This window comes from Chrysemys picta, chromosome 22 (assembly GCF_011386835.1).
Source record: "Chrysemys picta bellii isolate R12L10 chromosome 22, ASM1138683v2, whole genome shotgun sequence".
NCBI lineage: Eukaryota > Metazoa > Chordata > Testudines > Emydidae > Chrysemys > Chrysemys picta.
In genome coordinates this window covers 8,822,633-8,836,747 of record NC_088812.1, presented here as the reverse complement: position 1 = coordinate 8,836,747, position 14,115 = coordinate 8,822,633, and the positions used below count along the sequence as shown (strand labels likewise).

At 50.0% G+C, this 14,115-nt stretch overlaps 1 protein-coding gene across 8 annotated transcripts in view; it reads left to right on the top strand.

The window, feature by feature from the left end:
* Positions 1-14,115, top strand: part of HDAC7 (histone deacetylase 7) — a 249,146-nt gene that overhangs the window by 185,055 nt on the left and 49,976 nt on the right. For all 8 annotated transcript variants that reach the window (XM_065575979.1, XM_065575981.1, XM_065575984.1 and 5 more), the window contains 2 exons: positions 11,190-11,386; positions 13,716-13,806. In XM_065575979.1, the coding sequence (XP_065432051.1) occupies positions 11,190-11,386; positions 13,716-13,806 (288 nt within the window). The remainder of the gene's footprint in view (positions 1-11,189; positions 11,387-13,715; positions 13,807-14,115) is intronic.

Sequence of the window (14,115 nt, the reverse complement as noted above, 5' to 3'; positions counted from 1 at the left end):
GTGGGCCCGTGCTCCACAGCTAGGCCAGCTGCAGCAACTGCCCTTCCCTCTCATTGGCTGCTTGAGACTGCAACCCGGGCAGCCAGGTAATCCTTTGACAGGGCCAAGGGCTGGTTAGACTGCAGGGGGCCCAGGCTGGCTTGTCCTGTAGCCTGTGAGGTGACAATAGATTCATAGATTCTAGGACTGGGAGGGACCTCGAGAGGTCATCGAGTCCAGTCCCCTGCCCGCATGGCAGGACCAAATACTGTCTAGACCATCCCTGATAGACATTTATCTAACCTACTCTTAAATATCTCCAGAGACGGAGATTCCACATCCTCCCTAGGCAATTTATTCCAGTGTTTAACCACCCTGACAGTTAGGAACTTTTTCCTAATGTCCAACCTAGACCTCCCTTGCTGCAGTTTAAACCCATTGCTTCTGGTTCTATCCTTAGAGGCTAAGGTGAACAACTTTTCTCCCTCCTCCTTATGACACCCTTTTAAATACCTGAAAGCTGCTATCATGTCCCCTCTCAGTCTTCTCTTTTCCAAACTAAACAAACTATGAGCTGATGAGGAGGGACGGGAGCTTTTGCAGGGTGCACAGAATGAAAAAGGTCAGATTTTAGAAACACCAGAGAGGAAAACACAGCCTGAGGTGGGGGCACGGGAGAGGGAAGAATCAAAGACAACTCACAAGTTGATGGTCTGAGTGACTGACAGGGAAGATGATGGTGTTTCAACAGTGAAGGAAAATCCGGGGCAGGCTGGAGAGGAAAGGAGTTCCCTTCGTGATAAAAACGGGAAGACAACCAGGAGGGGATGTCAAAGAGAGTGAGAGGGCCAGGCTGAAATACAGGGTTGAGTGGACGGAGACAAATCAGAATTGGAAAGGTAACTTTGTGGATCAAGGCCAGGGTTCTGGTGGCTGAGGGGAGGCCGGCTAATAGCTGTTAGAACTGAAGCTCTCCTAAGCCAAGGGCTTAATCCTGGAAGTAAACTCAGGCTCTAGCAGGAACCCATGTCCGTCTGTCCCTGGTGGTCCACCAATAATCATTGTGAGCAAAACAGTGATAGACCGTGTGCTTAAAGACTCTTACACCCAGACGCCAGAGCCAGAGTGCATGCTCTAAAACAATCCAGAGGAGAAACGTGTAAGGCTCACAGCTGAATTCTGGTCTGGATAAGCATCTAACAATGAAACAGTCTCTCTGTAATGGTGCGCTGGGGGCTGGTCTGAAAATAGTGGGAGAATCCCTTTCTAGCCGACTGCTCCACCTCACGTCAGCGCTCGTGTGGCACCACTACCTCTGCAGCTAGGCAGAGCAATAGTGGAAGCAGCACCTCATTGAACATGGCTGTATTTCAGGATAACCCATGTCCCTTAAATGTAGATTACTGAGGCCGTTCAAGCCAGCTGGAATGTCTGGCTCATGTTTTGAGCATCTCAGTGGGCCCCACATGTAGCTTCTTAATTGCAGCAAAGAACAGGGACTCCGGGACGCTAGGTTTGCTAACACCTGCTGTTTCACGCAGAGCAGAGGGTCCGATTCAGATCTGGTCTTAGTGTGAAGCTAGTATTTTGCGTACGAGCATCAAAAAGAAACTTCTTCACTGTGCCCTGCTGTGACTCTTGGTATTGCTCCGTTTAGGGTCTTATGCTGTCCCCACCTCCCCAGCACAGTATGGCAACACCTGCCAGTCTGTCTGAACCGTGGGAAATCTCTGAGTCTTTATAAAATCTTGATCCCTGGTGGAAAATGTAATAATCTCCATGATCCGGATGAATATACGACTGCTTGTACAGGTAGCTTGTTCCCTCAAACATGATTCACGATCTCTGCTGTGGTCGATAAAGGCAATGTTGTCTCGGAGTTTGTTTATAGTCACCGTGCTGCAACACAACGTCATTTAATCCCGAATGGCCAAAAGAATCCGAGTTCGTTGCTAAAAGCAGGAAAGGAGAGCGGCATGCATTCTGCAGCCTGTGTAGGTGGGAGATAGATGTCAGCAATCGTGGAAAAGAAGATTTGAATCAATGCATTTCTTCTGAAAAGCGCAAACATAACTCGCGGAGTACAGCTACTTTGGTCACTGATGCTTCAAATAAGGGAGCAACAAAGTATTTTCCATTAGTCTTAAGGTATTTCAGTTTTGAAAAAAAGGATTACATACTTCCTCTTGGGTTTTGACAGTGATAGTCAGGAAAGTGTTCTAGCCCTTGCCACAGAAATATTTGGAAAACTCAAGACTTTTGACCTCAGTTTGGGGAAGCTGTCAGACTATGCAGCTGATAATGCCAGGGTAAATTACGGGAAGTATAACATAGGGTTACCATATTTAAAAAATAAAAAAAGAGGACACTCCACGGGCCCTGGCCCCGCCCCTTTCCCACCCCCGCCCCTGCCCCTACTCCGCCCTTCCCCTGCCCCTTCTCCCAAAGTCCCCGCCCTAACTCCCCCTCCTCCCTCCCAGCCACGCGAAAAGGGCTGCCCGAGCGCTACCGGCTTCACGGTTTGCCGGGCAGCCTCCAGACCCTGCGCCCCCGGCCGGCGCTTCCCCAGCGCAACTGGAGCCCGGGAGGGGAAGCGCCCAGCCGGGGGCGCAGGGTCTGGAGGCTGCCTGGCAAACCATGAAGCCGGTAGCGCTCGGGCTTCGGGCAGCCCCCATGCCTCCGGACCCTGCGCCCCCGGAGCAGAGCAGCTGGAGCCTGGGAGGGGAAGTGCCCGGCCGGCGGCTGGGGTCCGGAGGCACGGGGGCTGCCCGAAGCCGGTAGCGCTGGCTCGGGCAGCTTGGCTCTTAAACAGAGCCGAAGTCTGAGTCAGGGGAGGAGCAGAGCAGCCGCGGGAGAGGAAGTGCCCGGCCGGTATTTTTCCCGGACATGTTCGGCTTTTTGGCAATTCCCCCCGGATGGGGGTTTGATTGCCGAAAAGCCGGACATGTCCGGGAAAAACCGGACATATGGTAACCCTATATAACAGCATTTACCAGAAACTGAAAAATGTCAAAGAGGACATTCTAGCAGCCCACTGCTTAGCACACATTCTTCATAACATAATAAAGTATGCAACAGTTAAACTTGATATTGACGTAGAACATTTAATTCTAAAGGTTTATTCCCACTTCAACATTTCTGCCACTAGAACAGAACAATTAAAGGAGATTTGTGACTTTGTTGAGGTGGAAGAGTGCAATCTGTTCAGACACGTCGTTACCAGGTGGCTGTCTTTTTTTGCCAGCAATTAATAGATTACTGAAGTGCTGGAAACCACTAACTAGCTATTTCCAGAGTTTAGGAGAGTAAGAGTGTTCCAAAATAAATTGGAAATGCTTTGGGGACAAGGGCATTGCCAATGAGGTAGTTGAAAGATATTTTCTCTTTCTGAGCTGTGCTCTGAAGCTATTCAAGGACTGTGATGAGGCTTTAGAAGCCACGTGCTTTAGTGTTCTTTCAGTTACTGAGCTCTTGAGTGGATTGAATATGAAACTGGAGAGAAGGATTAGGGACAAGTTCTTTGGCTACACAGTGAATTCTAAGCTTGAGGAGATCACTGAAGATATTGTTGGAAGGTGTAAAAAAGACTTCATGTCCTTTTAATGAAAGAGCAAAGAAGTATCTGCATGACCGTATGACTTCTCTGAAGACAGCCTTCACAGCAAAGTGTACAATTTAGCTCTTGAAAAACGCATCAGCTTTGAAGAGTCTTTGGAAGCTGTTGACGCTTGCAGCATGAAAGAAATGGACATGGATGAGGTCTATGAAGAATTTGGCCTTGTAAAAGTGCTAAACTCTTCTGCGTTAAAGGATTGCCTAACTAGCGAGGAGAGGCAATAGAACATTTTCACCAAAGCACAGGGCAACTTCAAGAACAGCTCTTACATCTTTTCAATACTGTGCAGCAATGCTCACATGGAGAGGGTTTTCTCTCTGATGACCACAGCTTGGAGAAATAAAGGGAATCAGGTGGATGTAGAGAGTGTGAAAGCAGAGCTCCAGATATGCATCAGTTTAACAGGGGAATGCAAAAATATGTACGCTGTGTTCCTCAAGAAGAAAGAACTTCTGAAACTTCCCGGGGTGAGCAAAAGTACAGACACAGATGAATGCTTATGTTACTTTGTGAATTAGGCACATCAAACACTCCGCTTCTTGCTAGCAAATCTAACTGTGCCTATATTGTCACTGTTTTCTACACACAAATAAACATTGTATTTTATTGGGAAAGTTCTGCGTCGCACTGTAATTTTTATTCCATTTTGTGTAATCTTACATGGAATTGAATGTAGGTTTAAGTTATTTAACTTGCCAGAAATTAGAATTAGTCTTTTACTATACTACTTAGCAATGAGCTGGGCATTTTAAATGTGGCAATGTTTGGTACAGGTTTTATTAGCCATCATTTCTGCATGGGGGGGGGTCACACCAGCGGGGGCAGGGGTGTCCTGTATTCTGAGTATGCATCAGTTACACCCTAGTTTGAAGGAGAGGTGAAGAAGAAATGACGATAGTACTAACAGTGCATACCCGAAACTGAAGAAGACTTCCTGCCCTTCACTGCAAATGAAGTAGAAAGTCTTGCATCTGAAGAAGTGAGGTTCTGACCCACGAAAGCTTATGCTCCCAGTACTTCTGTTAGTCTCAAAGGTGCCACAGGACCCTCTGTTGCTTTTTGAAGTAGAAAGAGTGATCAAAACATTGAAAATAGGTAAAGCCTGTGAGCTTGATAACGCCCTCCACCCCGCCAAATTCTTTAAAAAACTGGAAAAACCTAGTAGGTAACAGCTATCCACCTTTCTATCTAGAGTCATCCAGGAGAATCAAATACCTAACATTTGGCACAGAGCAATCGTAATAGTTGTGTCAAAACCTAAAAAAGACCACTAACATGTGAGTCTCTTTGCTAAGCTGGGTGTACAAATTACTTGAAAGGCTTCAAAGGTGACTTGTTTACAGTCTATAAATGATGGGGGACAAATATTTAATACTGGTTCAGACCCCTTCCTCTGCATCACCTGTCCCTATCACACAATGAGGAGTGTACCCCTCCCTCCAACCCCTGCTATCACCTGTCCAGCAGGACATATTCCCATAACCCCAGCCCCTGCCATCATCACTGTGACGTTGTGCAGTCTATATGGTTTTATAAAAACTTGATAAGTCAATATAATGTAACTGAGATAGTTTTAGAAAAAATACGGTAATAAGTGAATGTAACGTAACTGGGATATGCCTCATGCAAAAGGTCTCTTGTAAGGTATCATTACAAAGTTTATAATCTACTGAGTGTGATCATCTGATTTGTATAAATGTACCACTCTTGTATCTAAAACTAGAAATATAAAATGTAACTCTGAGGGCCTATTGTAATTGTGTAAAGTGTGGACCATTAATGATGGTTTGGAATCTTGATGACTCCCATTGTCTGCAGATGGCTGTATTTACCTGTGAGTCTTCCTGTATATGTGTGTGCTGGCAAGTGAGTAATGAAGTCTTGCAGTGACATGTGATCATGTCACCTGAACTGGAATCCATCTTTAACCTGGTGCTTTTCCAGTGAGGGGGGGTGGAAACCCAGAGAGACAAAGAGTTCCCGCCTTATGCAAAAGATATATAAAGGGGGGGAAGAGAACAGAGAAGGGGGGAAGCCATCATGAAGAATCCCCTAGCTACCACCTGAGCTGCAACAAGAGCTGTACCAGGGGAAAGAATTGTGCCCAGGCCTGGAAGGTGTCCAGTCTGAGAAAAACTTACTGAAACATCTCTGAGGGTGAGATTATCTGTATTTAGTTTGATTAGGCATAGATTTGCGCATTTTATTTTATTTTGCTTGGTGACTTACTTTGTTCTGTCTGTTACTACTTTGAACCACTTAAATCCTACTGTCTGTATTTAATAAAATCACTTTTTATTTAGTAATTTACTCAGAGTATGTATTAATACCTGGGGGAGCAAACAACTGTGCATCTCTCTCTATCAGTGTTATAGAGGGCGAACAATTTATGAGTTTGCCCTGCATAAGCTTTATACAGGGCAAAACGGATTTATCTGGGTTTAGACCCCATTGGGAGTTGGGCATCTGAGTGCTAAAGACAAGTGCACTACTGCGAGCTGTTTTCAGGTAAACTTGCAGCTTTGGGACAGGAGATTCAGACCCTGGATCTGTGTCTGGAGCCAAACAGGAGTGTCTGGCTCAGCAAGACAGGGTGCTGGAGTCCTGAGCTGGCAGGGAAAACAGGAGCAGGGGTAGTCTTTGCACATCTGGTGGCAGCTCCCAAGGGGGTTTCTGTGATCCAACCCGTCACAATCACCCAGCCCCATCACGCAGAATTGCGCACATTGCTCACACTTCTGAAAGGAGTCCCAGTGTGGCCCCCAGCACGTAGCAGATTGAGAGCGTTAATGTGTACAGCAGGCAGACCTCCTGCAGAGAGGCTGCAAACTCAGGGGTTTGTGATGGAGGGGCAAAAGCTGCTCCCCTAAGCCACCATGTGAGAGCACAGCCCAAGGTGTGTTTCTGAGGAAATAACTCAGAGGTGTGAACGGTTCGCCAAGGTGCCAAAGTGTTTGTAGTGGAATAGTTTTAAATTATTTCTACCCTGGTCCTTAGTACCATTGAATCGCTGAGCTCAGGGCAGTCAGAGCTGTACATTTTAGGAGGGTCAGAGCCATATTTGTACCTTTCGTTCTGCACCAAAAAGGTGATAGAATCCGAAAATTTTAAAAGCAGTTCATTTTTTGAGGCAGGGGGCTTTCTTGGGAACCCCCCCCAAATTTGCACCCGTAATTCTAACGGGCCCAGTGAGGCATAACATTTTTCAGTCTGCGCATGCATGTGGATTTTAGAGCACTTTGAACCTGGGACTCTTAATGGGGTTCAGCAAGAGACACCCCATAGAGTCAGGGTCACTGCCACCTCCCCCTGTGAGATGTTGGAAAGGGCAGGGCACATGCTATATCTGTCGTGTTCCACAAGGTCTAAAAGGTTGGCTGTAGTTTTTTTTTTATCTGACACTTGAGTCATTGCTCCATGCGTTTTCTTAGGTTGTCTCCAACATTTCTGCCTTGTATTGTAGCAGTTTAGTCCCAGTCGCCGGATTTCATCACTGGCTGCAAAATAAGCAAAGCCCTGGTTGCTGGGGGTTTTCAGGCTTGTTCTTAATCTCTGGAGGGTGAAGATGTGATTAGTGGCTCTGACACAGACTCTGTGGACTGAGGTTTTCAAAGGAGTCTGAGAGAGTCCTCACTTTCTCCTGACCTCTCTGGACCTAAGCTTCCCACCTCAAAATGCAGCTGATAATCCTCCTTGACTGTTCAAACCTCAAGGTCTTCGGCGCAGGGACTGGCCCTCATGCCGTGACTGTGCAGTTCCCAGCACAATGGGGCGCAGGGTGCCTTCACAGAACTGCGGCAATTGCAAACTTAGGAAAGCCCTGAATGCATTGTTACCTTGATTTAGTGCAACTTAAGAGCTGGAATGAAGGAGGAGCCAGCACCCTGGGATACCTCCCCCAGCAATCTGTGGGTCATCAGCAAGTATCCCTTGGGCCCACTGGGAGAGCGGCTGTGATTCAGGGGATACTGCAGAACGCTTCTGCAGGTATTGCTGGTGACACACATGCTTGTGCACTTGCTTGGACAATGCTGCCAACCCCAAGCATTTAACAAGTCAGGAGTCCCCTGTCCCATCCGCCCATCATGAAATTGGCTTAAAAATCATGAGATTTTAATGACTTTGGGGTTCTGCTTATTTGCCTTCTAGTTTCTGAATCTTTAGGAGTCACTTTCTCAAGTTTTTCTCTATAATCACAAGACCTGGACACTTTTAAAAAAATGAAAATTGTGATTCTGTCTCATGTGATCACCTGCCTCCAGGAGCTGGGGCTTTAAGAAGAGCTCCAAATATCATGAGAACTGCAATAAAAGCATGAAAGCTGGCAACACTGCATGCACTGGAGGAATTTATCCTTCAACACACATCTCAGGGGAGTGTTCTGCAGGTACACACAGGACTGCTTGAACATCTCCAGTCGGGGCCCTGGATTTAGATTGCAGAGGAGTTTGTGCTGTTATGGGGACAGAAGTGTGTGCGTGGTGGGCAAGTGGGTGGTTCAGGCTTGGGTAAGGAAGGGGCTCTAATGATGGTTTTTTAGTAGGTTTCCATTATTAAGTGGGGTTATAGTTGCAGGAGAGTGATTCACAGTGGCGCCGCCTTGCCCAGCAGTGCCTGTCAGATGGCTCAGAATCAGACCTGCTGGGTTTAGGGCCTGAACGCTTGTCTACACAAAGGAGCTGCACTGGCTTCACTTAAATTGGATCTTAGTTTGGTTTAAACCAGATTCATTTCATTTTAACTTAAGTTGATTCCAGAACGGATAGAACAAAATCTGTTTAAAATTGTACCTTAGCTCAGCGGCTGTGACTGCTCTGGCAGAGACGCCCTTCAACGGTTTTAGCACTTGTGACTTCCCTCAGCCCTGCAGAAGTCAGCCTGGCTGGATGGGTGCATGTGGCGCATGCATGATCACTCAATTCCAGGAGCAGGACCTTTGGGACAGAGAGGATAAGGAAAGAGCCCAAAGGGATTCTACGTTCGCAGGGAACGCTGCGCATATGTCCACACCGCAGTTAAACACCTGCAGCTGGCCTGTGCTGGCTGACTCGGGCTAAGGGGCTTGGGCTAAGCGGCTGTTTAATTGTGGTGTAAACATTTGGGCTTGGACTGCAGCCTGAGCTCTGGGACCTTCCCAGCTCACAAGGTCCTAGAGCCCAGGCCCCAGCCCAAGTCTGAACATCTGTACCGCAAGCCCAAGTCAGCTGGTACGGGCCAGCCGTGGGTTTTTAATTGCAGTGTAGACATACTCTGTCAGGCCAGCAGGCAGAGAGCCAGCCCGAGCTAGCAGTGAGCTGAGCACGCTGGATTGGAGTCCACCAGAGGCCAGCTGCCAGGGCTCCAGAACTATTGATTGCAGAAGATGCTGTTGCTCTTGTGTAGGGTTTTCTGTTTTGAGTATTATGCACTGGGGATGGGCCGGGCCTGGACCTCTGGATCCAATCGCCCCACGCCTAACTGATCTGCATCCAGATCAGAACTTATGGACTGTGGCCCTCACAGGCACAAAACTGCACGAGGTGAGCAGCTTCTTTATGTACCACTTCAACCCTTCTCACTGTAAACTCAGGGGTTGTACCGTATGACTGGAGAATTGCTAACATAGTTCCTGTCTTTAAGAAAGGGAAAAAATGTGATCCGGGCAACTACAGGCCTGTTAGTTTGACATCTGTAATATGCAAGGACTTGGAAAAATTTTTGAAGGAGAAAGTAGTTAAGGACGTTGAGGTCAATGGTAATTGGGACAAAATACAACACAGTTTTACAAAAGATAGATCATGCCAAACCAACCTGATCTCCTTTGAGAAGGTAACAGATCTTTTAGACAAAGGAAATGCAGTGGATCTAATTTACCTCAATTTCAGTAAGACATTTGATACGGTTCCACATGGGGAATTATTAGCTAGATTGGAAAAGATGGGGATCAATATGAAAATTGAAAGGTGGATAAGGAACTGGTTGAAGGGGAGACTACAATGGGTCGTACTGAAAGGTGAACTTGACAGGCTGGAGGGAGGTTACCAATGGAGTTCCTCAGGGATCGGTTTTGGGACCAATCTTATTAAATCTTTTTATTACTGACCTTGGCACAAAAAGTGGGAATGTGCTAATAAAGTTTGTGGATGACACAAAGCTGGGAGGTATTGCCAATACAGAGAAGGACCAGGATATCATACAGGAAGATCTGGAGGACCTTGTAAACTGGAGTAATAGTAATAGGATGAAATTTAATAGTGAAAAGTGCAAGGTCATGCATTTAGGGATTAATAACAAGAATTATTGTTATAAGTGGGGACTCATCAGTTGGAAATAACAGAGGAGGAGAAGGACCTTGGAGTGTTGGTTGATCACAGGATGACTATGAGCTGCTAGTGTGATATGGCCGTGAAAAAAGCTAATGCGGTCTTGGGATGCATCAGGCGAAGTATTTCCAGTAGAGATAAGGAGGTGTTAGTACCGTTATACAAGGCTGTGGTGAGACCTCATCTGGAATACTGTGTGCAGTTTTGGTCTCCCATGTTTAAGAAGGATGAATTCAAACTGGAACAGGTACAGAGAAGGGCTACCAGGATGATCCAAGGAATGGAAAACCTGTCTTATGAAAGGAGACTCAAAGAGCTTGGCTTGTTTAGCCTAACCAAAAGAAGGCTGAGGGGAGATATGATTGCTCTTTATAAAAATATCAGAGGGATAAATACCAGGGAGGGAGAGGTATTTATTTAAGCTTAGTACCAATGTGGACACAAGAACAAATGGATATAAACTGGCCATCAGGAAATTTAGACTTGAAATTAGACAAAGGTTTCTAACCATCAGAGGAGTGAAGTTCTGGAACAACTTTCCAAGGGGAGCAGTGGGGGCAAAAGACATATCTGGCTTCAAGACTAAGCTTGATAAGTTTATGGAGGGGATGGTATGATGGGATAGCCTAATTTTGGGAATTAATTGATCTTTGATTATTAGCAGGTAAATATGCCCAATGTCCTGTGATGGAATGTTAGATGGGGTGGGATCTGAGTTACTACAGAGAATTCTTTCCTGGGTGTCTGGCTGTCTTGGCTACATGCTGAAGGTTTAACTGATCGCCATATTTGGGGTCGGGAAGGAATTTTCCTCCAGGGCAGATTGGCAGAGGCCCTGGGGGGTTTTCGCCTCCCTCTGTAGCGTGGGACACGGGTCACTTGCTGGAAGATTCTCTGCACCTTGAAGTGTTCAAACCACAATTTTAGGACTTCAGTAGCTCGGACACAGGTTTGATACAGGAGTGGGTGGGTGAGAGTCTATGGCCTGCGTTGTGCAGGAGGTCAGACTAGATGATCATAATGGTCCCTTCTGACCTTAAAGTCTATGATTCTATGATTGCCCCAGGAAAGAAACAGGTGCTGAAGTTCCCTCCGAAGGGGCTCCATGCCACTGTCCTAGTGGGGGGGTGCCCTCCTTGTCCCCTGGGGTCAGGACAAGGGTCCCCACTGTGGTGGTGTGGGCAGCCCTTTGGAGCCTGTGCTGGGGCTCTCCTCTCTCCAGCAGCCTGTGGGGACACATTGGGGTGCCAGACCAGGCAGTGACGGAACTCTCCCTGCTTCTTTCTTGCCAGCTGCTGTGAACCTGTGCGTCTCCCTGCGGGTGCCTCAGGCTGTCCCCATGGACCTGCGGATCGGACAGCGCTTCGTCAAGCCCGGCTCCGACACCGCCCTGCTGGCTCTCAAGCAGACCCAGCAGCTGCAGCACCAGCTCTTCTTGGCCAGCCTGCACCAGCAGCAGGTGGAGCAGTTCACCCACCAGCACATGCGGGTAGGAACACCCTCACGGGCCTCTGGGGGGCCACAGGGCCAAGCTCCAGGTTGTGGGGCCACGTCGCCCCAGCAGCCCTTGGGGCGGGTTGGGGAGGCACTTGCCTGCTGCAGACACACTGGGAGCCTGCTCCAGTCAGTCAGCACAGGGGGAGTGGAGCTGGTAGCCACCCCCTGGCTCTGAGCACAGCTGTGTTGGGGAGCAGGAGGCACCCAGACCCCAGAAGGACCAAGCCGTTGTCAGTGATCAGAACTCGAGGGAGCTCAAGGAGCAGCAGTTATATCTGGGTTCCCAGGCAGTACCAATGGGATGGTGTTCCGGACAGTGGTCTGGGCAGATCCCTGTTTCCCCCGGCCTCTCATCAGACGTCAGCGTTTATTTCTCTTCTCTGAGACAGGAGCGAATCCCAAATGAAAGGGAGGGAGTTACAGGGCAAATGCTGGGCTACTTCTGCCAGCCTCTGGGTCTGAGCCACGCTGCCCAGCCCTGTCAGCCTCTGCTCTCGAGCACCCTCCACCCTGCGTGACCCTCTCCCTTCTTACTCCCTTGAGAGCCTTGGATGTCCATTATCCTGGCAGGTGCAGAGGCATCTTCTGTCATTAGCTTTTTGTCCAGCCCTGAATACCGTGGCCATGGCTCAGTGCCGGGCCCGTGCAGCATGGCCAGTGGCGGTGAAAAGCAGGAAGTCACCTTCTGGTCTGGCTTTTTGCAGGGATCATGGGAGGCCACGGTTAGCAGTGCTTTTCCCTGTCAAGGCCTGAGAAGTCTACAGTCCATGTCTATGTGAACACAGTTCTCCTGGTTACTGGGAACATAGGGATGGTCCAGCAGTGGCCCCTCCCCTGTTTCTGGCAGAGGCAGCACAGCTGCTTGAGAACAAGGGGCAAGGAAATCTGGAATGGGCCCAGGGAAGGGCTGGGGGCTGGATCAGATGGTGCAGAGCCAAGAGTTCTGGCCAGAGCAGAGCCAAGCTGACAAGCCAGATCAGTTCCCCAGGCCATGGCAGAACCTTGACAGCAAAGGTTGCATCACCAGATCTCTGCTCTGCGCCCTAGCCACGTCCTTGACCACGAAGATCAGAACCTTCCAGACCCTAAAGTAAATGTGGTGTTGTAGGCAGGATCAGTCCATCCCTGGAGCCCCAGCACTGATCCCTCCATCAGGAAGAAGCCAAAGCCAGTGGCCCTGTTCTCAGAGGTCTCCATTCCAGGCCGGTGGGACAGTCGCCAATTCTGCAGCTCTCACTGCAGTAAAGGGATGGATGTTCCAGGACTGCCTATGCTGACAGAAAGCCCAAGGGGTGCTCAGCCAGGGATACGGATTCCCCCTGTCTTGGTCTGGAGCCCAGCACAGCCCGTAAATCCCACACTTGGGGAAGGGCCTAACCTGGACCCCAACAGTCTGCTTTCACTGCCCAGTCCCTGGGACCCGCCTTTCTCTCCTTCCCGAACGACAGCTCCACAGCACTCTGGCTCCCAGTCTTGGCTTTCGTATCACCCCGGCCTGAGAGCAGCCCTAAGACTGGCAGGAGCTCCCCTGCAGGGGAAGGACCCATTGGCTCCATAGTCATGGGACCCTGAAGCACCAGGATGGGACCCTTTGTCTTTGCCCTTCGCCCTCCCTGTTTCAGGGGACAGGTACCAGACTGCTGGGGCTCCACCCGCCCGAGGGCCTACAATCAAGTGACTCCCGAGAGTCACTCTTGATAGAGCCCACAGGGCAACACTCTCTCTGCAGCCCGGTCACTCCATCATGTCTCCAGACTCAGGGCTGAGGGGCTTGGGCTTTGCAGCTGCACCTCCCGGAGTCACCTCTCCCCTGGTGCTGGTGCCCTGCTAAATGGACAGGCTCATGGAGAATGAGCCACTCTGATGCCTGCGCCCAACCTGCTCCGGGTGTCCTAGGTCTATGGCCCTCTGGGGAGCCCCCTGGTGGACCTTTGGGAGGAGATCTGCTCTCCCCTTGCCTTCCCAGGGCCTTGCCCAGGGTGGAGCTCCTGCCTCTCCTCCCCTCTGGGCCAGGGCGGGGCTCCCCTTTTGTCCTCCCAGGATGTTGGCTGGGGCAGGGCTTCCCCCTCCCCTCCCCACAGGGATCTGGGGCAGGACTCCCCTCCCACCCCTCCCCACAGGGGCCAGACTGAGGCAGGGCTCCCCCCCTCTCCTCCCCACAGGGCCCAGGCCATGGTGGGGTGCCTTCCTCCCCCGCAGGGCTCTGGCAGAGGCGGGGCTTCCCTTCCCTTCCTCCAGGACACTGCCCGGGGCAGGATTCCTCCCTCCCTTTCCCCACAGGCTACTGGCTGCCATGCTGACGCTCTCGGTCCCCCCTGCAGGTGAACATGGACTCCCCACAGCGAGAGGCAGAGGCTGGTCAGCAGGAGCAGGAGCTGCGGCTACTCCTCAATAAGGACAAGAGCAAACGAAGTAAGAGCCCCTCCCTGTGTCCATCTCTCGGTCTGTCTGCACTGCAGTGGGTGCCAGGGCTCTGCCTGGGGGTCTGTGAAGGGGGGGAGGGGCCTCCCTGCCCGCTAGGTGGGGAGTGGACGGTTCCCACGTGGGTGCTCCCTGCCCGTGCTGGGTCTCTGGGTTCCTGCCTGCAGCGTGGCACAGTGCTCCTGGTTCAGGCCTTCCACGGCCCTGCGCAGGATGTTCCTGGCCAGGATGTGTTCTTCTCGGCTTCTCCATGAAGGGCCTTTGCGAGGGTCCCGCCTGGTGCCCACACCCTGCCCTCCT